Source organism: Thermobia domestica, chromosome 8 (genome assembly GCF_964235325.1).
Source record: "Thermobia domestica chromosome 8, izTheDome1.hap1.1, whole genome shotgun sequence".
Classification (NCBI taxonomy): domain Eukaryota; kingdom Metazoa; phylum Arthropoda; class Insecta; order Zygentoma; family Lepismatidae; genus Thermobia; species Thermobia domestica.
Window position 1 is genome coordinate 164922038 of NC_137461.1, and position 27737 is coordinate 164949774.

The 27737-nt window shown below is 37.1% G+C and overlaps 1 protein-coding gene across 1 annotated transcript in view; it reads left to right on the forward strand.

The window, feature by feature from the left end:
- Ziz (dedicator of cytokinesis protein Ziz) overlaps positions 1-27737 on the forward strand; it is a 401589-nt gene that overhangs the window by 225089 nt on the left and 148763 nt on the right. Inside the window, exons 22-24 of the mRNA XM_081769231.1 lie at positions 16641-16819; positions 19119-19318; positions 27218-27306. Coding sequence (XP_081625357.1) covers positions 16641-16819; positions 19119-19318; positions 27218-27306 — 468 coding nt within the window. The remainder of the gene's footprint in view (positions 1-16640; positions 16820-19118; positions 19319-27217; positions 27307-27737) is intronic.

A 27737-nucleotide genomic window follows, 5' to 3' on the forward strand; every position in this document is an offset into this window, starting at 1 on the left:
TTCCGAATAATTACTAGGTTCTCTATTTTTATTATAACATTTCTCCTTTCTACGCCATGCTTTATCAATGTTGATGATGACTCTCCTCAACCTTTCTTCTTTATCCGGCGCCTTAGTTAACTCGTCGAAATTTATTTCCCACAACACATCCAGAGGTGTATAAAGTTTTCTCCCAAGAAACAATTCGGATGGCTCGTATCCCGTACTCTCACTCATACTGATTAAGGTGAATTGGATTCTATCCAACAGTTCAGCCCAATTATTTTGATGTTCATTACAATAAACACGGAGCATGTTTTTAAGCACTCTGTTCACTCTTTCACAAAGGTTACTGCTAGGATTGTACGGAGCTGTACTCACATCCTGGATACCTAAACTGAAGAGAAATTGCTTCATATGATGACTACAAAACACTTGAGCACGATCATGAATGATTTTCTGAGGTTGTCCAACTAACATGAACAACTTCATTAAATGTTTGCATATAACCTTGGAATTCAGGGAACGCAGAGGTTGAAGCATGACGAACCGTAATGTTGCGTCCGTAATGACGAGAATATGACGATAAGGTCCAGAATTTGGAAGCTGGCCAACAGTGTCTAAATACCAACTGTTGTTTGGCGTAGTACTTTCCTACTGTAGTAAACTCCTTGTTTTTTCCTGTTGGTGTCCTTGCAGAGTTGACATCGCTGACATCCTTTAACGTATTCTCTAACGTCACGGTATAAGGTCTTCCAGGTACATCTTGAGGCTATTTTCGCTATCGTCTTGCAATATCCAGCGTGAAATCCGCCCATCTCATCACAGTGAAAATATTTCATGATAGGATATACCATTTCCTTAGGGATGACTATCCTCCAACCATGGTTTCTTCTGCCTCGGGTCTTCTTCATTAAGATTCCGTCCTTAAGACAGAATTCATCCGCCCTTTGACCTCGCCGCACTTCTTGGATAATATTCCGTACTTCAGGATCTTCCATTTGATGTTCTTTTAACGGTTTGCTAAACAAGGGTGAACTCCAAAAATTGGCGAAACTAAGGTTGACTGGTTTCCCTTCGAATTCTTCAATTTCATTAACTGAAGGATCATTAGTATAGAATTCCACACCATTGTTCGTGCGCGAAATAAAATCAGATAAAAAGTTCTGCTTACTGCGGAGATAAACAACCTTGAAGGAATATTTAGATAGTTTTTCAATTAATGTACCATACTTACGTTGACGCTTATGATTCCGTAACAACCACGTGACTGATGAATTATCACTAAAAACAGTAAAGGGTTTTATAAGATACATTTCAAATTTTTCGATAGCTAGAAGAAGAGAACGTAGTTCAAGTTCGTATATGCTTTTAGACCAATCTACTGATGAAATATTCTTAGAGAAGAATGATACGGGTCTAAGAAGGCCGTCATCATCATATTGAGATAGTATAGCTGAATGTTTCTTGTAAGTACTATCCACATGAATGACAAAGGATTTATTCATGTCTGGTAATTGTAATACAGCATGTTCAACAAATGCTTGCTTAATATTATTATAGGCTTCATCTTCCCTCTCACCCCAGTGAAATTTTATTTTATTAGACCTTAAACGGTGAAGAGGTTCCATGATTTCCGCATAATCTTTCACGTATTTTCGGAAATAATTAAAATACCCACAGATACGATTTACTCCTTTCTTATTTTTGGGTTTAGGTAATTTAAGAATTGTGTCAATCCTCTCCGGATCAATTCTAGTTTCTCCCGCTTCAAATTCATAACCTAGGAATTTGATTTTTGTTTGGAAAAGTTGTGTTTTCCTTTTTGAAACTGTAATTCCCCATTTTCGAAAACGTTCAAGAATTTCCTCTAATACTCTTTTGTATGTTTCAATATCTGAGGCATGAATAAGGAAATCATCTTGAAAAATTTCAAGATTTTTACCTACTAAGTCCCCAAAGATTTTGTACATGAAACTAGTAAGAACATATGGGCTCAAACGAAATCCCATTGGGAGAACTAAATGTTCTAGTAAACGGTTAGGTGTACAAAACGTAGTATATTTTCTACTACTCTCAGAGATAGGGAATTGATAGAAACTTTGCTTTATATCTAATCTTCCGAAGATGGTATCCTTTCCTAAATTCGCTATAGTAGCTTCTACATGCGGGGATGGATAACTGTTAACCCTTACTTTCTTATTGATTTCAGAGTATGCTATAACAAGTCTAGGAGTACCGTCCTTATTGTGAACTAAAAAGCACGGAGACGAATAAGGAGAGAAATCGACCTCACGAACCACTCCCTTGTCGATAAGCTGATTTATATAATTATCAAGAGCTTTAAGTTTAGGGCCTGTAATTTGATATGGGGGAGACGTACTGGAGTTTCATCCTCCATTTCTATTTCATAAGTGAACCCCTTTATTGTCCCTAGTTGTTCAGTGATGACGTCACTATATCTCTCACAAAGATTTTCAACATAACATGGTAAATCTGGGTATTGTTCTACAAGTTTAACTGAAAGAGAGGAAGTATTATCAAAATTACAATTGTCAGAATCACATTCATCATATATGTCATTAATGCTATTTGATTTATTATGATAATAAACGAGGTATTCACTACCTGGTTTCTTTGTTGTGGCCTGGTCCTCCGGTCCACCGGAATCTGCTGCCAGAAAGGAACAGTGCTGTTTCTGCTGGGCACCTTGTTTATTTGTTTTTGGTTTCCAGTGTCCTTCCCGAACGATCCTTTGTCCATTGCGCCTCTCTCTAGAGTGACTCCGGACCGCATCGGAGACGCTGGAATAAGATATAGGACGAGTAGTTTCCATTGGAGACAAATAATCCCTCCAAAATAGAGGAACAGTAAGATTCTTCTGTTCAATTATAAATTGTTTGGCACTCAATTTGATATCAGCTTTCCATTTTAAAAGAAAGTTATTTCCTAACAACAAATCAAAATGTGGAGAGTTTATGATGTAAAATGTTTCATTGAATTCACAACCTTGAATTGAAAATTTAATTTCTGTGTTTTCATGAAGTTCAACCAAATGACCATCAACAGTGGTAGTCACTAATTCTGCTGAAGTAGGTTTTATAGGAACACGACACATAATTTGGCGTAAATATTTTCTGCTTATCAAATTGATACTAGAAGCTGTGTCCAATAAACAAGAGTTTGTGATGCCCACAATTAGCACAATAATATATAATATTTGTTTATCACGCTGCATATTAATTAGTGTTTTTGAAGGTGACACTGATGTACGCATAGTTTTTCCACTAACACAGAACCGCTGAGTATGTCCATAGCCAGCACATTTATAGCATCTAATAAGATTACGTTTTTCACTTTGCAAGCCAGAAACTTGTTTTTGAATTTTAGAATGATTTTGTGATTCTTCAAAAATGTTCGGTATATTTATAGCAGGTGGCATTGTTTTAAGTGACATATAATCTCTTTGATATTTAACAAAATGATCGTAAGTTTGCGCTATGGTCAACAATTCAGAAACTGAAGATGGTATGGCTTCCCCAAAACAATTTTGATATATTTCTGGTAAAACCAGACTAGTTACAATATTACAAAATATTTGTTCAGTGTATGTCATACCCAGAACATTGGCAACACTGATTTTCTCTTGGAAAAATGTTCCAAGTTCTTCCCCATTGTTCATTAATCGGTAGAAGAATTTTCGTACATATTGTGTACGACCTACTGTGGATATATATTTACATAGCAAATTAGTACAAATTTCCTCCCAATCATTACAACGTGTAAGGAAGGAATGAAAAGTTCTGTTAAATTCACCCCTAGTTTGGGTTAAACTTGCTACCAAAATAGCTTCTAATTCTAAGTCATACCTCCTTATAAGCTCATCTAACCTAACCAGAAAGATGAAACAAGAATGGCTATCTGTGCCATCAACTATAGGTAATGACTTTATTTGCTGTTCCAATGAACGGAAAATACTTTGTCCTAGCAATTTATCAAAGTTGCATTGAATAGCAGGACGTGCCATATTTGGCTGCATTAAATTCATCTGTGCCAATGAAGACGGCATTCTACTTTCATTATTAATGTACTGTTTACACTGCGTTTCATTTTCATTCCTATAGGACACAGTTCGTTCATTTTTCATGAACTGATCCTGCCTACCCTGTACATTGGGAGTACCTTTATTATTGTGTTTTGAAAAATAGATGTTACGCTTATGTATATCTGTGCCTTGTCCTAGATTATTTTGGCCTACAGACTGTTCGTTCACACCGCGTCGCATCGGAACCTTAGTCCAAGATACCTTTGATTGGCCTACATAAGGTTTACCTGCACCACTAATATTGCCACAACGTGGACATGGGTACCTAATTGTCTGTGAAAAATGTTCACTATTAAAGGGCTCACACGGAGCTTGTACATTTTGTTCAGAACAGTATTGTTCTCTAAATGAGTGTGCATTGAATTCTGCACCATATAACCCGCTGGTTCTGTGTGCAGTGTGTTCAGCACGAAATGGCTCCCGTGAACCTCGTGCATTCAACTCAACATTAAGTGGTTCTCTAAAACCCTGGGCGTTTGGGTAACCCCCACCAACTTCATTTTCAGTTTCAATAGTTTGATTAAATTCACCTTTATCACTTTCATTACTCTCAGTTAAATCTTCATTATCAGAGAAAGAAATTAAATTATGTTCACTCATGTTTTACACTTAATAAAATCTCTAAGGTGCTCACAACTTTCAATGATTTTTTTTTTTTTTTTTTTTTTTTTTCCCACACGATATCTCATCAAGAAGATAGCTATAATTTTTATGCTTGCCCACTTGATGGACTTTGGATTTCGCAGCCTTAAAAATTATGTAACATGCTTGGCTTCTAGTGAATTCTATAAATTCAACGGAGGCCAGCACACGGATTATTAATAGATATCGTGGGAAATATAATACTAATTTTAAAGCAACAATTTTATTAACATGAAAAAGTATATGCTTTTTTATACACGTTAAACAAGTAGTGAAAATGTAACGAAGAACAACAAGTAATATAAATATGCAATATCGAAATAGTAATTTAAATACGGTATCCTTTATATAATCTAAACCATTAATTTCGTGAAGACTCAAGACTAATAACAGGTTTAATAATTTTAAATGTGAGCACAAATGATTAGTTTGCATAAGGCCTCGTGGCAGGTTAAATTTAGAAGGTTAATATAGACCAAATATATATTTCCATGAGACGTAAATATGCCGGGATGATACCTAAAGACTTCCTTTCCATTTACACATAGTCTAAATAAAATTGAAGAATTACATTTTTATATATTATATCCGTTAAATAGAAGTAAATTATTTATGTCTTTACTCCTTACCTGCGAAATCCAAAGTGAGGCAAAATTCGTAACGGCCCGGCTTAGTTCTCGACCTGGTACCGAAATTGCCCACCAGATGGTAGCTCACTTCAGACATAGGCCTGTCAATTATAGACTATCTCTCCCTCTATGTAGTTTTCATCCTTTGCGCTCTTACAAATGTTCTTATACAATATGCATACAAAATATACATTTATTAGGACTATTACGTTACAGGCCTATACATTCTAGACGATTCAAACTTGCTACGTAATAGTTGCCGCCATCGTGACGTGTTGTGAGGTGCATGAAAATTCGTGGCGATATCTAGATCCATCACCTTCATCCTAAGTTTAAGAAACCTAAAATGCCTTTCTAATTTAGAGAGTATTTTTTTTTTTTTATCACTAGCAACTTTAGATTTTTGAAGAATTAATTAAATTGTTTGTGTTAGCAAATTTGTTGTATTTGTGTCGTCATGGCTGAAGGCGATCTTAAGACGGTCATTCTCACGATGCAGTGGGAACTGACTGCTTCAATTAATGAAGTTAAGGAAAATCAGAAGTTGAAAAGTGATCTTAAAGAATTACGTAGTGAATGCCGTGAAAATATTTCCCAATGCAAAGAAGGCCTAAGTGACGAAATTAACAAGGTGAATCATGTAATGCAAAACGAAATCAAGAGTTTAAGTGAGTGTACTTCGGCAGTGCGTCAGGAATTAACGGAATAAATTAAGGCAGTGGAGTTGAAATGTTTCAATACAAGTGAAGAAGTGCGTAGAAGCGTCCGAGAATTAGCCGAAGCGATACAGAATGTACGGGGCACAGTTGAAAAAAACACGCGCCAAGTGAATGACCAACAACGACAACTAAATGACTGTCATAATAAAGTGAGTGATTACGGAAAGGAATCGCGCCTGGTTGGTTGTTTAGATAACTTCCGCGAAAGTAGATTACAAAAGTGCGAAATAAGGCAAAGTGAATATAACGCGACAGTACAAGAGTGCGTCCAAGTGTGTAATGAACAGAGAAAGTTATCACCAACGTTACGAAACTTGTTTGCGTGGCAGTGAGTTAGGTGAACAGGTCAAACAAAATATTGATAGACAATCAGAACGAGTGTATCGCATAGAATTAGTAAATGAGCGCCATGATACTGAAAGTGGTATGGCGCAAAGAAATAACGGCTCCGTGCGCAGTGTGAAGCTTGAGAGGAAATCAAGTAGTGAGTCTCAAACGGCGTCCGATACGGAAGTGAAAAGTGATGTAATACGGAAGACGGTGTCAAGAATTAAAACTGAAAAGGAAAGTGTTTATAGTAAGCGCGCAAGAAACAGTGAAGTTAGTGCAAGGCGTTGTTCGTTGCGATTAGCGGACATCAAACAACTCTCGACATTTTCCGGTGATATGATGAAAGAAAGTGCAAGTGCGTTTCTAGAAACTTTTGGAAGGGAAATGTCATTCACAGGAGTGCCAGAAAGTGAATATTTAACAATTATACCGCTCATTCGCAAAGATAGTGCGCTGAAATGGTATGATTTGCAAGGTAAGACGTGCCAAACTTCCAAGAATTTTTGATAGAGTTTCAAAATGCATTTGAAAGTCCGTTGGTGAAAGCTACGCCCTTGCGAAACTCACGTTCTATTCCGTTCAATCCAAAGTGTTACAGTAGTGTTGTTGATTTTGTGACAGAGCGCTTTAGCCAAATCCAAGCTTTGGAAGAATACGAAAACCCAACCATTACGCTGTCACACATCATCACTCTCCTGCCCAAGCGGTACCAATTAGCTGTGATGGGTTCCATGCCGGATAACATTAACCAGTTTCTTGGAAGTGTGCAGAAGGATTGTCAGGTATAACGAATATGTACGACAATCAGCGTAATAAGCAGAAACACCAAAGTGGTGCAAGTGTTAATGTGAATAATGTGAAAGCAGAAATGAATAGTGAAACGAGCAGTGATCAGAATTCGCGTCCGGGCAAACCAGGTTGGAAAAAGAAACTCTATAAACGTGGACGATGTGGTAACTTTAATAGAAATAATAATGCGAATGGGGGAATCGTTCACAAGGCAATACGCATGAGAACGTAAGCGCAAACGAAAATAGAAGTGAACCGCACGGTGCAAGAACACAAGAAAACCAAGCTAGTACACAAAATCCTCCGAGCACTTCGAATCAGAATGGTAATTGGTTTCCTACGTTTAACAGAGGGCCTAACGTAAACAACGCCAACAGTCAGGAACGTCAGTATACGTACCAACAGGGTGGATTTTATCCACAGAGCACTATGCCTTTAAACTAGTAGCGCCCTCCCACTTGGTTGCAATGGGGAGGGATTCCAATAGTGTAAACAGGATTACTTCTCCATACATGTGCAACGAAGAAGATATACAAGCGGACGATGACGTAGAGAACATTAATGAAGAGGAAATAATTGTGTGAAGTAGGTCGTAACATTATGAGAGTCAAAATTTTGTTTAACGAACAACCCAAAATTTCTTATTAGATAGTGGATCGGAATTGTGCTTGTTACGGTATAACATTTTTCGAGAAGTAACTAAACGTGTAACGAATGTGCATTTGCAGAAAGGGGAGCATATTTTTTTTGTGTGATTTCTTGGAAGAAAGAAGAATGTAACAGGAAAGATTATCTCACCGGTACGAATTGAAAATTTTGAGGTGCCAGTTGAATTTCTCGTATTTCCAGAGTTGCACGAAGACGTTATACTTGGTGCGAATTTTCTTGAGTAAGTGTTATAGATTTTAAGCGAAGTAACTTGCGTGTTGAATTTCAAGGAGTTAGTGGTGAAGTGTCGTTAATACAGAGAAATAGTGAAAGTGTCACTTTAGCTAATGTTAGTGAATTTAAGTACGAGGTAGCCCCTATTGTTGTGTTGTCCGAAATAATGGGCCTTAATGAGTTTTACGCGAAAACAGTGAATGTGTTACGCAGTGGGTGCGCCGAAACTGTGTAGGAAAATTAAGCTAGTGACCAAATAGAGGATTTCCCACCAGATTTTTACTTTACCGTAGGCGAAATAAGGGATGCAGTTACACGCGCTACACGCTGTTTAATGTGAACGAGAAAGAAGAATTATTTCAGTTGCTATTGAAACACAGAAGGGTGTTCGCCCGTTTTCCTGGCTTATGTAATAAATTTTAGTACCGATTAAAAGTAGATACAAGTGAACCTACTGTTGCTCGTCCTTACGATATTCCGCACAAATACAAGGAAGGAGTGCGTGAAGAGATCCGAAAATTGTTAAGGTGGGGTGTAATTCGACCTAGTTCATCGCGTCATCTGTTACCGTTGCACGTAGTGTTAAAGAAGTGTGAAGCACTGAGAATAGTAACAGACTGTAGTGCTTTGAATGTGCACATTAAGAATCTAGCTTTTCGTGTAGAAAAGTTATCCGACCTCTTTGTTAAATTTAGTGGTAAACGTGTGCTAGGAACTCTTGATTTTACCAGTTCGTATCAACAGTGTGGTATTACGGAAGACTCCATGCAATATTTAGCTTTCTTGTTTGAAGGAACGTTATATGAATACACACGTATGGTTTTCGGGGTGAAAAAAGGATCATCTGTGTTGCAATTGTGCCTGAATAAAGTGTTCCCATTGCTATTGTAGCGCTTGCTTGTAAAATAGTCCGTGAGTTCTTACAGCAGTTAGATGAAGTGCTTAGTTGAGTGACGCGAATATGACGCTAAATTTATCGAAGTGTGTTTTTGGTGTAAAAGAAATTAACTACTTAGAGTATTATGTATCGTCAGAAGGTATACGAAAGGATCCGAAATCAGCTGAAGCAATCGACAAGTTACCAGTGCCGAAGAACTTAAAAATGTTACGTTCATTTCTTGGTGCGGTTCAGTGGCATTCAAGGACGATCAATGGTTATGCCGTTATCGCTCAACCTCTTTATGAACTTTTAAAGAAAGAAAAGAAATAGAAGTAGGAAGAAGAACATCAAAAGACATTTGACTTATTAAAGACTGAACTAGTGAAAGACGTGAAATTACACCATCCTCAGTTCGATAAGCCCTTCTATCTCGAAAGTGATTCAAGCAAACTTGGGTTGGCTTGTGTGTGTTACCAAATTATAGATGGAGAAAAATGTGTGTTAGAATATACGAGCCGTACCCTTAACAAACACGAACGAAACTATGCTACTGAACTTAAGAGTGTTGCGTTCGTGTGGTGTATTCGTAAGTGGCATGTTTGGTTGAAAGGATCAAAAATATTGCTAAAACCTTAAAGATAGGTTTGCAATCTACCTCAAACGTGACCGGTTTTGTGACGTAAAAGGCAGTTAGAAACTTCTGGAGGCATGTCGAACGGAGACCTCTTGTCTGGGTCGCAAACCCCAAACAATTCTCATACATGAAAACTACTGAATGGCCTTAACATCCACCCAGTTCCTCCAAGAAGTAATTTAAACTAATGCAAGTCTTGGGGGCGTAGATAGCGTAGCTCAGAATTAGAAACATGGGAGTAGAATTTCAAAGATAAAATTCGATAACACAGAAATAATTTAGAACAAGAATTTAATGAACTGATCTTGAATGACTGAAAAACTACAGAGCATGATGTGGACTGGTATGACTTAAAGACTAGAGAAGACAATGCATAATCACTTACTTTTGATAACGATGACGAGCAGAACTTCTGATGGACAGAATGACGGAGTGACAGAAACTAATTATGAATAATTTGACTCGCAGAGTTTCGACGTCAAAATAGAACTTCTCCTACCCGGAAGAGAATCCGGTAGTATTTATATGATTTTTCCGTCATGTCAACATTCTTGCACATTCTTTCTGAGTCTTCCTAGTTCTAGAAGTCATCGCCGGTCATTTGCATTGTAGAAGTCAAGGCACTCTAAATTTTCCATTGGATTATGAATCCTAAAGAATATTCAAACTGCCTTCACTTCATACATTGCCTGTTTTACACAAATTTTAAAATCCAATTAAATATTATGTTTCTTTACATTGTGGTACACAATAATATACATACGAACTGATCATAAAGGTTTGGTACAGTTAAGGCGCATGCGTAATTGGAATGGTAGACTTATGAGGTGGTCCCTTGAATTCCAATCTTATAATTACAAAATCGAATTCATCAATGGCAAATCTAACACGTTAATTGACTGTTTATCTCGTATGTTACCAACTAGGGAAGATTTAATAGTGAGTGTGAATTCCATACAGGCTGTTCAATCAGAAGTGTTCGACTTAGATCCGTCTACATTTGCAAAATTACAGTGGGAATGTGACGAATACCGTCTTATTATTAGTTACCTACAAGGAAACGTAAGTGAAAGTGAAAGTAGCGCAAATAAAAGTTTTTTCTGTAGTAGTGCTAGAAATTGAAAACAAAACTACACTTTGGAAAATGGTATTTTGATGGTGAGAGATTTTCATTTCCCAGACATTGAAATTGAGCGTACCTCCATGTTTAGTGAAAAATATTCTAAGTGGCTACCATGATCATTACAGTCACTTTGGATTCATGAAAGTGTTCAATATTATTTCACGTATGTTTTATTGGAAAATCATGCGTACTGACATCAAGTCGTACATTCTCGATTGTGAGGTCTGTGAGAACAAAGGTTGATCATCACCCTGTTAAGTGTTTAATGCAATCTGTGCCAGCAAGAAATGTTCGTTATTTAGTCTCAGCAGATTTAGTGGGCCCTCTCTCGAGGTAAACATGGTGAAACTTACCTGTTAACAATGTATGACGTGTACTCTCGTTACTTAGTGGCAAATCCGCTTCGCCGTGCAACAAGTGCAAGTGTAGTGAAATGTCTCACTGAGTCATACATGCTTCATCTCGGTATTTTCATGAACATCTTGGTAGATAATGGACCATAGTTTATCGGCAAAGAATTTGTACAAGCCATGGAAGCGTACAATATCAAGATACATTATACTACACCTTACCACGCACAAGGAAATGTTGTCGAAAGATTCCATGCTGACTTAGAAAGAATTTTGCGTGTGTTGTGTCGCGATTCCCATTCGTCATGGCCACAATATATTGTGCAAGCTAGCTTGCTTGTTGAGTTATACTATTAGTGCCAGTTTGGGAATAGCGCCAGCAGGTCACACCTTAACATCAAACCCGAAGAGTTTACATTATCACATTTTGGTATTGTGCAGAACAATGAAGTGATTGACGAAAGAAAATTATTCAGCAACGAAATGAAAGATTAAATGTTTCTCAGAGAGCGAGAAAAATTTTGTGCAAAGGTGATTTAGTTTTCTTACGTCAGTATAACATCAATAGTTTAGTAGACAAACGCATAGCTAAACTGTGTGAAGTGTACCGTGGTCCGTACTTATTGTGGAAGAAAATTGGTGAAAGTGTATTTAAAGTGGTAGATCCGCAAAGGAGTAAGTACCTGGGATTTCAGAATGTTTCAAGAAAGAAGTTGTGGAGACCAACACCAGCCACTAGGAAGAAATGGATTGTACTTCTGAAGAAGCATGTGAACGAAGAACAATTCAGTGATATTTTAGAGAGAGCTGAAAAGGAAGCAAACGGAGATTGCATGGATCACGAAGAAGAAGAAGAAAGCAAAGAAGATCAGTTGTGCAGTGTAAACATTGAAGATCAAGAAGTAAAAGTGCATTCTAGCTTTATTGACGAAAGTGTTCTTTGGTATGTGCGACACGGTTATTTAGACGAACGGAAGTTGTTTAGTTTATTAGAAAGATACTACCGGAAGTACTCAGAAGAAGTAAGATCGAATTTATGGAGATATATTAGAATTTATTAGAGTATTCCTTTTGTTGTTAGAGGAACAACATTGAAGTTTTACCTTGAAAACCTACGACCACGTTTCACCATGAATTTCATGTGCAATCTTTATATATAAAACTCTATGGGGTTTCCTTAGTATAACTACTTTTTGTTAACCACATCTCTTGTGTCTTCGTGGTCGTACTTATAGTGGGTAGGTTTATTTGGTTTTTGTGCGGCTCTTCATCATATCCGCTTCGTCGTGCAACAAGTGCAAGTGTAGTGAAATGTCGCACTGAGTCATACATGCTTCATCTCGGTATTTTCATGAACATCTTGGTAGATAATGGACCGCAGTTTATTGGCAAATAATTTGTGCAAGCCATGGAAGCTTATAATATCAAGATACGTTATACTGCGTCTTACCACGCACAAGGAAATGTTATCGAAAAATCCCATGCTGATTTAGAAAGAATTTTGCGTGTGTTGTGTCGCGATCCTTATTTTTCATGGCCAGAATATATTGTGCAAGCTTGTTTGTTGTTGAATTATACTATTAGTGCCAGTTTGGGAATAGCACCAGCAGAGTTACATCTTAACATCAAACCGGAAGAGTTTTACATGATCACATTTTGGTATTGTGCAGAATAACGAAGTGATTGACGAAAAGGAAGGCATAGATTGGAATGGAAAATTGCTCATGGCTTATTTACGACGAAAAAAAAAATATTCAGCAACGAAATGAAATATTAAACGTTTCTCAGAGAGCCAGAAGAACTCTGTGTGAAGGTGATTGTTTTCTTACGTCGATATAACATCAGTAGTTTAGTGGACAAACGCATAGCGAAACTATGCGAAGTGTACCGTGGTCCGTACTTATTGTGGAAGAAAGCTGGTGAAAACGTATTTGAAGTAGTAGATTCACAAAGTGGTAAATACCTTGGATTTCAGAATGTTTCAAGAATGAAGTTGTGGAGACCAACACCAGCCACTAGGAAGAAATGGCTTGAACTTCTAAAGAAGTATGTGAACGAAGAACAATTCAACGATATTCTCGAGAGAGCTGAAAACAAACAAAGATTATATGGTCCAAGAAGAAGAGGATGAAAGTAAAGAACATCGCAGAACAAGAAGTGAAAGTGCATTCGAGTTTTATCGATGAAAGTATTTTTTGGTATGTGCGACACGGGTACTTAGATGAGCGAAAATTGTTTAATCTATTAGAGAAATACTACCAGTAGTGCTTTCAAAAACTAATTGAATTTTTAGAGATATTAGAAGTTATTAGAGTATATACGCATTTTATTAGAGTATTCCTTTTGTAGCTAAAGGAACGTCATTGAAGTTTTACCTTGAAAACCTACGACCACGTTTCGACATGAATTTCATGTGCATTTTTTTTTCTTCTATAAAATTCTATGGGGTTTCCTTAGCGTAACTTATTTTTGTTAATCATATCTTTTGTGTCTTCGTGGTCGTACTTATAGTGGGTAGGTCTGTTTGGTTTTGTGGGTTGGCTCTTCTTCATATAGTCGTCAGACCATCCCTAAGATGGATACAGGTTGGCATCTCTAGACATCTGACATTGCCTCAATATCAGACTCCATCATCCGAGTTTATGTTTGTTTATTTCCATCTTCATATTAATATCCATATAATAGTCATCATTAAGATTACATGTGTAGGCTTATTATGTTATCTATATATTTATTCAGCATCATATCCTATATACGTGTATTTTAGTATCAAGTATCAATATATTATGTGCCATGTGTTTATTTGGCGAGGTTGCGTGTAGGTGGCGAAGACTTTCGTGTTTGATGCGCATGAAGAGAGTATAGTAAATGAAGAAATACTTACATTTCTTTTGTTAACCCATCCCAAGCCAACTTCCTTTTAACCATGGTCACGCTAATTTACCCTTATTGTAATAATTACATGTGACACGTAAAGAATATACACTTGCTATACATACATGAAGAATACAACACAAAGAAGAACACACGTAGGTCCAAACAATAAGAAGAACACACATTTCATTCACATCCCATTTAACACGAATGCAGGAGGAGCAGCAGCTGATTTAAAAAAAGAAAAAAAAAAAGTGAGATGCAAATCATATGTTGAATAAGTCTATGCGCAATAAAGTACCATACAGTAAAAATAACATCTCAATAATTGCGCCCTATATTCAGAAAAGGAGTCCTAACCTTAAAATAGGATTATGAGGAATGCAGAGAACGTCAAGAACTTCCACCGATGGACCTAGCCCTATCTAATCGGAAGAGGATAGGAGCAGAAGATTCTGTCGTCGAGTGTTCATTCAATGGGAAGAGAATGAACGAAGAGGACACTCCATTGGACTAGAGTGTGGACAGTGAATAGTGGACAATCTGAACAGTGTTGCGTGTGCAGACAGTAAACAGCATAAATAGGGTGTTCTGAGCGAACAGTGAAATGTTATTCTTCAAACTGAGAAATATTTATATATTCATTTTAATATCTATCTTTTATTTTTCAATTAATTGCAACAAAGTGACACACATTTCATTCACATCCCATTTAACACGAATGCAGGAGGAGCAGCAGCTGATTTAAAAAAAGAAAAAAAAAGTGAGATGCAAATCATATGTTGAATAAGTCTATGCGCAATAAAGTACCATACAGTAAAAATAACATCTCAATAATTGCGCCCTATATTCAGAAAAGGAGTCCTAACCTTAAAATAGGATTATGAGGAATGCAGAGAACGTCAAGAACTTCCACCGATGGACCTAGCCCTATCTAATCGGAAGAGGATAGGAGCAGAAGATTCTGTCGTCGAGTGTTCATTCAATGGGAAGAGAATGAACGAAGAGGATACTCCATTGGACTAGAGTGTGGACAGTGAATAGTGGACAATCTGAACAGTGTTGCGTGTGCAGACAGTAAACAGCATAAATAGGGTGTTCTGAGCGAACAGTGAAATGTTATTCTTCAAACTGAGAAATATTTATATATTCATTTTAATATCTATCTTTTATTTTTCAATTAATTGCAACAAAGTGACAAATGTTTTATAAGTCGAAGTTAATTCATTATTTGAAGTGTTTTCTCATTTTATTTATATTATGTTGCAATATTTTAGTGTAAGTGTTACATATCCATTTTACCATTATTATTTGAGTGAATTTGCATTTGAATTATTATGATGACTATTACAAACATATATATATATATATATATATATATATATGTATTCATATATCATCTAATTATGGACTGAATAAACATTTTATATCAGCGAGTGCAGTATTAACCCAAGTGCTAGTTCGAACTATAACGTAGCCAGTGTATACTTGAATAACTTACAGTGTGTCCCCATCACACGCAAGTACAAACAATAAGTGTTGTCAGGGTTCTTAAGGTAAACGCATCTCTTCAGAACTTTACCTATCAGCTGTTCGGGAGCCATTTGTCATAAACTTATTTGTGCATTATTTTTGGTGTACTCGGCTCAGACAATTTAATCCTTTTTATTTAGAAGTCTGCTACCTTTAAACAAATAGTGTAAATAATTGTTGTACGTTTTCGCAACGGTTGTATATCAGCAACGAGCAGACGAAGCAGCCAGTGGCCTCAGCAATCAAGGCAGCCAATCACAATCGTACGTGTGCTTACGTCACTATGATAGATGGGACTCACATGAGCAGCGAGAACAAGGAGAAAACGCGAGAGGTAGCCATCATTAGGCGCCAAGAGAGTTACAAGGAAGAGACTCACCTTCTCATCGCTGCTGAAACAACTCATAAAATGTAATATTGAGCACATCCGTTTGTATTTTCACAATCTAAAAACATCAACACCTTTCGTTGTCATAATATTACCTTGTAAAGAAATATAAGTATAGGGTTAATATTAAATATAATCTCCAATTTTGTGCGTATCATTAGCATTATTCTGACCCGAGAATTCCTGCCTCATGTTTGTTCGCTTTGTTGTGCATGGTACGGAATATAAATTAATGCTAGCAAATTATTGTTGTAAGTTGTTTTTCAGATTAAATGATGCTGAAATTATGTTCTATTCGTGAGTTTAAGGTTGTTATTTGAATTTTTGCCAATGTGTAGTCAGCGGTGAAAGAAGCTATTTTTTCGTAATAACTTGTTTCGTCGTTAACGCTCGAGTGAAAAGTTCGATTAATGACTATCTATTGTAATGTTTGCTCTCTTGTATTATCCTATGGAGTAAACATCACAATCTTTCATTGTTTATAAGACATAGTCCCGAGCCCTACGTATTAGTTTTCGACGTTCAAGTTCTCCAGCGATCAAATTCCAATTTGTTGTACCAGTTACAAGTAATTAAGCAACAGCTGAGCTATGTGACATAATATCCGACTTCTATTCTAAATGAAACATGAAATCGCTCAACTAAAGACCACATAACTATAAAAGAAGATTAAAACCATCATTTGTACCATATCATAATGAAGTCTCTAAATATATGTAGTTTGTTATTTAAATGTATGTAACGATTTTAATTTCTGTAAAACATGTATTCCTTATTTTTCAGACTTCTTGTATGAATATTGGCTTTCTGAAGAGTTTTGCAGAAATCACTTTTTAGTAGGTCTTCTGCTGCAGGAAGTGCGAACAGCCTTAAATGAAGTTTTTCAAGTTAGAAGAACTGCAATATCTACTTTGAGAGATCTGCTTGCTAAGCATGAACTGGATGACAGGTACCAAAACAAAGTAAGTACCTCTCAGAATTAATAAAGCAAGGCTTTTAACCCAGGAAAGTAGCAATACCAGGTCAGATATATTTGCAAAAATAAAGATTCAAGAAGAGAATGCATTCAAATTAAATTCTGTTGTTAAGTATATATTGTCCGGAAGATTATTGGAGAACTGAGCCAGCTCAGTATTTATTACCTAGGTAGGTAAATATTGGAAAACGCACAATTGTACATGCGAAACAGATCACTCAACTCGGTGGATTTAGAATCATAGGAATGTATAAGACAGAAATTCTTGAAACACTGGCTATTTTTAAACGGTGTTATACTTGAAACGATATCTCCGTATTTCGGAAAGTGAAAAGGAGTGAAGGCGAGATTTGTAAATACCCTTAACTAATTATAAATGTTTGCTTTAGTGGTGTTACATATATATATATATATATATATATATATATATATATATATATATATATATATATATATATATATATATATATATATATATATATATATATATTTAAAAAAGTGCCGCGGGACAAAAAGTGAAATTTAAATGGCAAGTCTCGACAACTTTGTCTAGATGACGTCAGATGTTGACATTCCCGTCAACCCTCAGTGCAGGCTTGTGAGGCGTGCCGGTCGTTTCGAAAGCAGTTCTGTAGGAACTAGTATCCTGAAGTGAATATGTCAGTGTCAACGGATGTTTTACGGCCGTGTTTGCGTTATGAGTTCAAATTGGCTACCAATGCTGCAGAATCTACTCGAAAAATATACTCTGCGTTTGGAAAGACATCAGTGAGTGAGAACACAGCGCGAAAATGGTTCAGTCGATTTGATCGGGAGATAAGAATCTCCAGCACAAGGCCCGAGCTGAACGTCCATCCACTATCGACGAGATCTACATCAAATGTGCAAGGAACTTCCACAAGAAGTTGGATTGTCCGAGAAAACCATTTGCATTTGCACAACCCTAGGAAGACTTAAACACTCAGTAAATGGGTTCCTCAGGTTTTGACCGAGGAAATAAAACTCCAGCGGCTCGCAATTTGCTCTTCATTACTGTCGCCGCAAGAAAGGCTTATTCCTGGACCAAATATTGACATGTGACGAGAAATAGTGGTTATACAGTAACCACAAAAGAAAATATCATTGGTCGACCCCTGGTTCTGTGGAATTTGCCCCTAAACAAAATATTAATCAACAGAAGTACTGCTCTGTGTTCGGTGGACCAGCGCTGATATTGTGCACTTTGAATTGCTAGAGTGTGACGAAACCATCATAGCCGAGGTGTACTCGTTCCAGTTGCAAACGGTTGCAGCTACACTGCTTCTGAAGCAGTCAGCACTAGTCAATAGGAAAGAAGTGATTCTTTTTTAAGACACTGCCAGACTTATATGGCGAAAGCGACCAAGGAGGTGACCAACACATTTGATTAAAAAGTTTTACATCATCATCCTTACTCTCCGGACATCGCTCCATCCGACTATCACCTGCTTTTGGCCATGGATAACCATTTGCGTGAACAAGTTTCGAAACCGAAATAATATCACCCAGGTCATAGTCTTTTTTGTTCTAGGAACAACACCTTTTACAAATGCGGGATTTATTCGCTTGTTTCTGGTTGGGAACATTACATCGAAGCTGAAGATTATTTTTTGCTGAATGAAGTGAATTTGCACGAAATTACTCGGTCGTTATCTCTCACTTAAAAATATAACACGAACTTTCTTTTTTCTGGTATGATGAAATTTATAAATCACAAAGGATATTATACATTGTGACTTCTAATCATAATATGTAGGTCGTAGGGCTAGACAATCGTGTGCTAGATTTGCTTTTTGTATTATGATCCAATAATGGTAGGTTTCTCTTTATATTAAAGTTCAATTCAAAACATAAGTAGATTTTCATGTACTTGTCTTCAGCAACAGTTGCGAAAACCTTACAATGATCTGTCCAAGTTTACCGACCCATGTATGTTATATACTGTAATTTACTACTGCTTTAACAGTTGAAGCTGTTCTCCATTTCCTTTAGCAATTTATTATATATTAACTATATGTTAAAACTTACTGATCTCTTTTTATGTGGAATAACTAGATTTATATAATTGTATAGTATTACCTATTACAGAGCTCAACGCAGATCCTAACAATAGAGTATAGTATTTAGTTTAATAATAATAATAAAACACAGGCTGATTTTAAGAATTTCACAAACCATCATAAATAAACGGTTAATATTATTCTAATATTGTCTCTATGCATCATTATCTACCATTACCAGCATTTACAATTAATTTTTACTTTCAGGGGCAGCAAGCACGTATTGCCTCCATATACATACCATTCCTGGGAATTATTCTTGAAAACTTAAACAGATTAAATGCTGTACAAGAGTCACAAAGTCAGCAGGCTGACCTTTCGTATAGTACGAGAAGTAGAATCTCAACCAGTAGCTCGTTTCTGAATTTTAAAGACTCTTCAACAGGGACACCGAAATCCATACACAGGTATTTATATTGTCATCAAATGTCAGATTTTTCTCAATTATATTATTTTTGCATACATGATATCATGTCCTTCCCGCTCGTCTGTGGCTAGCGCGCTCGCCTTTGGTGCAAAGGATCGCGAATTCGATCCCTAGTGGGGCTGCCTTGAAATTTGAGCACATTATGGTGGTTAACTGTAGGTCCGCGTCTCATATAGCCTCAGTGCTGAAACGAGGCGCTAAACTTCATTCAACTAACCAACATGTCATTGTTACTTTGTACTTTTCTGTTTTTATGTTACTCTCAAAACATTGCAGCGTAGTAAGAATATTGCATGTTACATTGCATTGCTTAGTATCTTAAAGCATTTCATAGTTTTGGAAGATATGAATATTGTAGGGGAAAGCAATGTTGAATGAAGATACATTTGGAAGCAAAGAGAATTTTAAAATTAGTAAATTAATTGTAATCGCCAAGTCGTGTCGCTGTTCGGGCTGCCATTTACTTGTAATAGCCTGGTTGCTGTTCGTGGTTCTGTCCTCCGTTACCCTATCAATGAGTATGTTCCGGAGACCTGGACGTACCTGTGTAGGACGTTAAAGGACATCTCCAAAAAGGGATTACAGAATTATTCCTAAATTGCTCGTCGGTTTCAATGATGAGATGAGCATTAGGCACCGAGAGGTTCGGATGTCTCGTCTGGAAAACCTCACGGACGATCAGACGGTCATCCAAACCATAACGCATACAAACGTCACTCACACACACAACGGAAACACACTGGGTTAAATGACACTATACTTATTTATTAGAATACTATTAAAAAGAAAAATAAACAAGAGAAACGATCACAACACTTAACACTGCACATTTATAATTATTTCCATTAATGAAATCACACTTTACTTTCTCACTGCATTATAGTTCTTAGTCACTTTATAGATTAGAATTGAAGATTATGATAATAATTTCACTAAATATGCTTTTCTCACACCATTAATGCACTTGGGGAATTAGCACTGGGGAAAGGTGTCGCCGGGATAATCCCACGAAGTAGTATAGTTGCTGCTCCAATCAATCGTGAAGAGTTGACACGAGTCTTCAGCAAAATTCCGTAGTCTCCAAAGTGGAATGATAATGTTGGAGAGCGCGTTATAACTGGTACGCACAACGTGTGTAAACCTGGGATTTACTAATTTGGGCTAGCCGTAAGAAAACGTCCTTCACCGGCTAATAACTTATGCCCCTTAACACAACATTATACATGATTCCCGACGCGACGTGCGTGGTTGATGCCCCGAAACATGGAGTAACACTCCTCGAACTTAGAAGTTCGAGATACGAGCTGCATTGGTTCGAGGATCAATGTTGGCAGTTCATTCTTAAAAGCACTCAGGTTAAATCACCTGTATGTACATGCAAATCAAATATGGGAAAGAATTAATGTTAATTTTAGTTCACTGGCCACGAAGCACAAGACATTGCGATAACTCGGGCGTGTGAAAGTACAGATAACGAACTGCTAAAGCGAAGTGGCTGGCGTTGTTCAGGCTGTCAAACATCTGTTTAACTAGTATTTTCATAAATGATTGAAAGATTCACTTAATTCAGTTCCAAATAGCTATAGAATATATACTGTGCATATTAATAAGTCAGATAGAAACACTGAGAAGGTTCGTCGCTCACTGAAACGTTCTCACCACAAACTAACGTTTCGGATATATGTATGAAAAAACGATGAAAGACTTCTTTGTTCATTGCATGGGAAGAAAACAGTTCCCATCGAAGAAAGAACTTCTTGGCATCGCAGAATAAAGTATAAATCGAAAAATAATTACTGTCTTTCCAAAATATACAGAGCGTCCATAAAAAATACTTCTATAACCTGTTGACGGTTATATAATCAATCAAAATTTAAATATTAAGTACAAATGAAAGTGAAATTATCCAAATAATTGTAACTTTTATGTATATATATATATATATATGTGTGTGTGTGTGTGTGTGTGTGTGTTGGCCTATTTTAATCTTTCCACGGAAATATCTCCAAAACGGTTGAACATAAATTAACCAAAAGAAAACTCAATTAGGAAATGCCATCGGGCACAACGAATGGTGTTATCGCGGTGACACCCAGGGTCGCGCTTCATGGCGGCTCACGGTCCAACTTTAAAATTTTTAAATGGAAACATGGGTCGTGTGATATCTCGTTCGATAGATCTTCAAAGAGTAAACAACGTCGTGGTAAAAGATTTTTCATTTTGGTCATTGTATTCAAAATGTTCGCCAAGACATGGTTCCTATATCAGATAAAACGTCCAGTACCACTAGTATGAAAACGCTTGGAGATAGGTGAATATAACGAAAAGTGAAACGGGAAAATGTCATGGGGCAAGTCGAATGATGTTGTCGCGGTGAAACTCAGGACTGCCTTTCATGGGAACCCACGGCCCAACTTCGAAATTTTAGATAAAAACATGGGTCGGGTGATATCTCGTTCGATATGGCAAAAGATTTCGCATATCTGTCAGCGTTTTCAAAATGTCCGCCAGATGAAACGCACAGTACCTCTAATATGAAAACGCTTGGAGGTGAGTGAACAGAACAAAACGTGAAACAGGAAAATGGCATGGGGAACATCGAATGATGATGTCGCGGTGACCTCCAGGGCCGCCTTGCATGAGGGACCAGAGCACAAGTACGAAATTTAAAATGAAAACGGCAATTAAACAAAAACAACGTTTGTGCTCATTGTTCTAAAAAGTGCATTGTTTGACAATTTTGTTTAGTATTCCAGTTGATTCATTTTGCATCAAATCATTGCCTGCAATAGAAATGGAAGGTACTATATAACATGAATTTTACCTACTTTTCTTCATTACCAAGACACATGACTTTTTCTCATTATCTCTTATAAAAACACATTTCAGATAATTTTGTTGCGTAGATTCAGTTTTGAAAACCTAAGGTTCTTTTGAAATTTCACCGTTCCTTCCCGCTTCACTCACTCACAGAGGGAGGTCGGAAAGATGATTTCCTAAGAATTAAGATATCCTCCTTTGCATTATGTCTCTTTTACTTTAATCATCTTTTTGTGTGTTGATCATTCTCGAGCCGTGGAATGATAAATACCCTCTGTGATTTCCTGTACGAATGTTGTTCTGTTCATTTATCCCTAACTGTCTTCATATTAGTGGTACTAGATGTTTTATCTGATAAAGCACCATGCCTTGGCAGACAGTTTGAAAACTGTGACCCATATGAAAAATTTTCAGACCCATCGCACTGTTTCAAGTTTAAAGATCTATCAAATGAGGTATCACCCGACCCATGTTTCATTTAAAATTTCGAAGTTGTGCCCCTTGCGCCCATGAAAGGCGGCCCTGGGTTTCACCGCGACAGCATCATTCGACTTCCCCCATGGCATTTTCCTGTTTCACTTTTAGTTCTGTTAATTTAATTTCCAATTGTTTTCATATTAGTGGTACTGGACTTTTTATCTGACAGGAACCATGTTTTGGCGGACATTTTAAATACGGTGACCAGAATGAAAAATCTTTTACCACAACGCTGTTTCGTGTTTGAAGATATTTATCGAACGAGGCATCACACGACCCATGTTTCCATTTAAAATTTTAAAGTTGGGTCCTGGACCCCCATGAAGGGCGGCTCTGGGTGGCACCGCTACATCATTCGATGTGCCCCCATGACATTTCCTGTTTGAGTTTTTGTTCGGTTCATTTATGTTCAACCGTTTTCGAGATATTTCCGTAGAAAGATTAACATGGGCTACCCTGTATATATATACAGATGGTGATCAGAAAAATGGAAACACCTGAACGAAATTGCAACTTACCAGATTAATATGGTCTCGGGCCACCTTTCGCCTTCGGAACAGCCTTGATGCGACGTGGGATCGAGGCATAGAGGTCGTGAATGGTAGCAAGTGGAATTTTACACCATTCCTTGTGCAGGGCATCGGCCAGTTCTGTGAGAGAGGATGGAGGTGGAAATCGTCGCCGGAGTCGTGTTTCCAAGACGGACCACAGATGTTAAATTATGTTCAGATCTGGGGATTGGACGGGTCAGGGGAGGTGTTGAACTTCATCCTGATGTTCCTCAAACCACGCTGCAACAACACCAGCTGTGTGAATGGGTGCATTGTCTCCTGGAAGATGGCGTCATTGTCCGGGAACAACATCTGGACCATAGGATGCAAGTGGTCTCCTAAAATTGCGACATTATCGTTGGCAGTGATTCGTCCGCTAAGTGTGACCACAGGACCCAATGAAAACCATGATATGGCGGCCCACAGCATCACCGAGCCGCCGCCATGTTTCACAGTTGGGCGGAGACACTGCAGATCATAAGCTTCTTTGGGCGTTCTCCACACATAAACACGGCCCGTGGTTGGGAATAGGGTGAAGGATGACTCATCCGACCATATCACACGTTTCCAGTCCTCAACGGTCCAAGTTGCATGGTCGCGGCACCATTTGTGGCGTGCGAAAGCGTTATCGTCCCTGATGAGGGGCTTGGCCCGTGCAACACGACCCCGTAAGTTCATGTCATGTAGTTCGCGGCGGACTGTGATTGTCGAAACAGGGTGGGGGAGGTGCTGATTGAGTTCCTCCGTCACTTGCTCCACAATGGCACGACGGTTCTGCGTGACAATGCGCTTTAATACCCGGCGTGACCTGTCACTCATGATTTTCTTCCGCCCACTGTTCCGCTTCCCCGATGTGGTTTTCCCGTGTGTTGTGTAGGCCGTCATCACCTTCGACACTGTCCCACGCAACACACCTAACACAGTAACCACTGCCGTCACACTCACTCCACATAACCGTGCACCAACAATTTGCCCTCTTTGAAACTCTGAGAGGTCTCCCATTTTACACTACCTCCGTCTGCTGCAGCCACTGGACACTGCTGTTCCACTGCGCCTGACGTAGTATGGAAACCGACCTAACACACCACCACCAGCGGTCCGGCGCTGCGGGCGCCACGACACCACTGCCAACCCATACATCTGACGTGTTGCCAACTACAGGTATTTCCATTTTTCTGATCACCATCTGTATATATATACACTAAACAAAGTGATAGTTAATTTTAGTACATGAACTGTATAATGGATATTTTAAACAAATTAAGGTCTAACAAATTAAGGTTTCACAGTGGTCTAACCTACATTTTTAAAAATGGAGAAAAATCAAGTTAAACACATGTGATTTTTTGTACAACATATATATGTACGTACAATGTATGATACATTCAACCACTTGTGGTTGTTTTTGATATATTGTGCAAAAAGCACATGTGTTTAACCTTAACTTGATTTTTCCCCATTTTTAAAAAAATGTGGGTTAGACCACTGTTGCGCTCGCCCCCTGAATTTCTCTCTTATCATACTGTATGCATTCAACATAATTAATTATTATTAATGAGTGCCGACTTTTACCTAAGTTTAAGTAGGACGTAGGTGTATCGAAGCAACTATAGTTTGTTATTTAATATTAATCATTTTATGCGGCAAAAGTGAAAGCCGGACTCAATGAGCACCTCCAACAGCCTATTGCGACAACCACAGTCCGACACGAGTAGCATGACCAAAAAGTCCACATTTGGGTTGCAAGTTTCTAACCCCTGATCGCCACTAACATCGCTTTGACATTAAAAAAATGGTGGCGGGAACATGCAAAGTACACCTCGATGATTAGAAACGTGTAATATGGTCCGAAGAATCAATTCTTTTTTACCTTATTTGCAACAACAGACCGTACAACCGAACACATAAAATGATTAATTCTTGCCCCCGAATTGTCTTCCCCCTACCGTAGAACATGCAGCGGGTTTGCGATGCTGTGGACCACAGTTTCCTGGTACTACAGAAGTGATATAATGCTGACAGGATGCATTACTGCCAGGATCATGTAAACATTTTAGATAGTCACGTCCAACCTATGGTCCAGATGTCTATGGTCAGTGACACGATTTTCCAAGAAGAATGCTCCAATTCATGTTAATTAGATGTGGGACTTTATAAATATTGAATTAGACGTGGCTTTATAAACATTGAGATAAATTACAACACATTCCATGGCCCACTCAAATTCGAGATCTCACCATTATTGAACATATTGGTCACCTGTGGTCAGTTGTGAAGCTCTACTCCGATGCAGATATCCCTTCCATTCCCGCTGATGGAACTAAGTATTGCATTGCAATATTGGCGGAATGTTCCTATATACCTCCATTCCGCGATGAATCACAACTTTTCTCCAAGCTAACAGTGGCCAACACCCTATTAATCTAATCAGGTAAGTGTCATTTTCTTCAGGTGTTTCCATTATTTTGATAATCATATTTCTCTCCCCATGGAATGAACAGTACAACAGCCTAAGATACAAAGTTCATATGCAGAATTCTCAGAAATCTACAAACCAGGGAAATTCTGGAAAAGTAAGAAAAAACCAAATAATATGAGAAAATTAGTTAAAAAAAAAAAAAAAAATTAACCGAAAATTCAAACTGAAGCCAAATGAGGGAATTCTGAAGCAGTCAGTCTAAGTATGTGTTACTTAGTAATGTTATTCAACATTTCTTTTATGTTTTCGAGTTTCATATGATTTTCCTTTTTTATTTTACTATTATTATTATTTACATTTGACAAATTTGTAAGAAAATTATTCTAATAATTTTGAAACAATAAAGAGATAAATATCGTTATTATTGTTTGTTATTAACTTTTGTGTAATGCTACATATCTGTTACCAGTATTTAATTTTATTTATCTTTGCTTTTGTATATGTTTTAATATTTTACACAATATAATTTTCATACATTTAATCTAAATAATATTTTTAAAAAAATTAACAAAAATGTAGGTTAGAGAATTGGCATGGGCAGCAGTAATATTCCCTCTCCAAATATTTGGCATGCCTTGAAATACTTACATACGCAAAAAGAAAAAGATTCTGTTAATATTCTATGTTTATGAAATTTTTGGGAAAAAGTGAAATATATTATCTAAATAATTAAGTGTATTTTCCTTAATTTACTTCATTTTTAGGAGCCCGTCTAATATTCTTTGAAATTGACTGAAGCAATATCTTGAAACTTCTCTGAAAATTCTAATATTACAGCTGCACGTTGGGAAGAAGGGTAACTTTTTTATTTTTAAGTGTTCCATTAATGCATATTAACTTAAAGATGTCTTACAAAATTTATTCAGTACCCCAAATAGAAATACTTTGGTTAATTTACGTGCTTGCTTATCCAGATCGTTTGTCTGTCACCTGGAGATCAGGGAAAAGGATAAAATTGTCTTGTAAAAAGCTTGATCTACATTTTTCAAGTAGAAAGTAACTTTTTACCTGAAAAATGTGGTAAGTTCGTCGAGCTGTTATAATTAGACTGTCGTGCTGTTCGTTCTGTTATAATTGGATGTAACTAAATACATTATAAATGGAGGAAATATATTTTCTTTTTTCAATGCATATTCGCATATTCTTTTTAGGCACATTCAGATTGAAAAATAAGAGTACAAAAATGTTCAGCCGGACCGGAAATTATGAGAAACAATTTTATTTATTTATTTATTTATTTTAGCCATTTATCATATGTCTAAGAATATATATACGTTAGATTGTCCAATGTAAATAGAGCTGTGATATAGTGTCATGGTCTGAACAGATGAGCATCATTTTCAAGAATGAAAACGTGTGGCTAGTCAAGAAGCTGACTAGTGCGGGTTAACCTGGTGATTCGGATTCGATTCCTGGTCAAGAAATTCATACATTTTCCAGTTTGTAATAGTTTGGGAGTATTTTTCTTTATTTCGTCTTCAATAAATGTTAATATAGTAGCAAATAGATTGTTTCATTTTTTAAATTTTATTTTATTTTCTTTTAAATGTAGGTATACGTTACATTTCGATGCTAACTCTCCAGCAAGATCATCACTTCACCACAGAGATTCATCTTATTTTGCTGCTATAGCAGGTCATGGTAAGTATTATTTTAAACTTGAAAATGAAATACTGGAAACTTCGTAAATTCAAACAATAACTTAACCTCATTTCCTACGACTTCCAGAGTTAGAATATCCAAACCAGTTTAAATCATTTGCAAGTTACCTTCGTTTTTGTGCTACCACACTATGCCTTGTACTCCTACAATATCAATTATCTGTTACACATTTAACAAACACCACATTCTCATTAAAGAGTGCAGTATTTGGGCAGGAAATGTTCATCCTCTATTTATAAAAATTAAGTCGTAAAGCTGCTATCAACCCAACATTTAACAAACTCGGACTGACGCACGCAGAAATGTTAATCTACAATAAAACATATATCACATTATAAAACATTTTCTACGAATCACTTTTCACTCTCAACAAGAGGAAGACTTCAATAATTGGACGGTATTAAAACTGC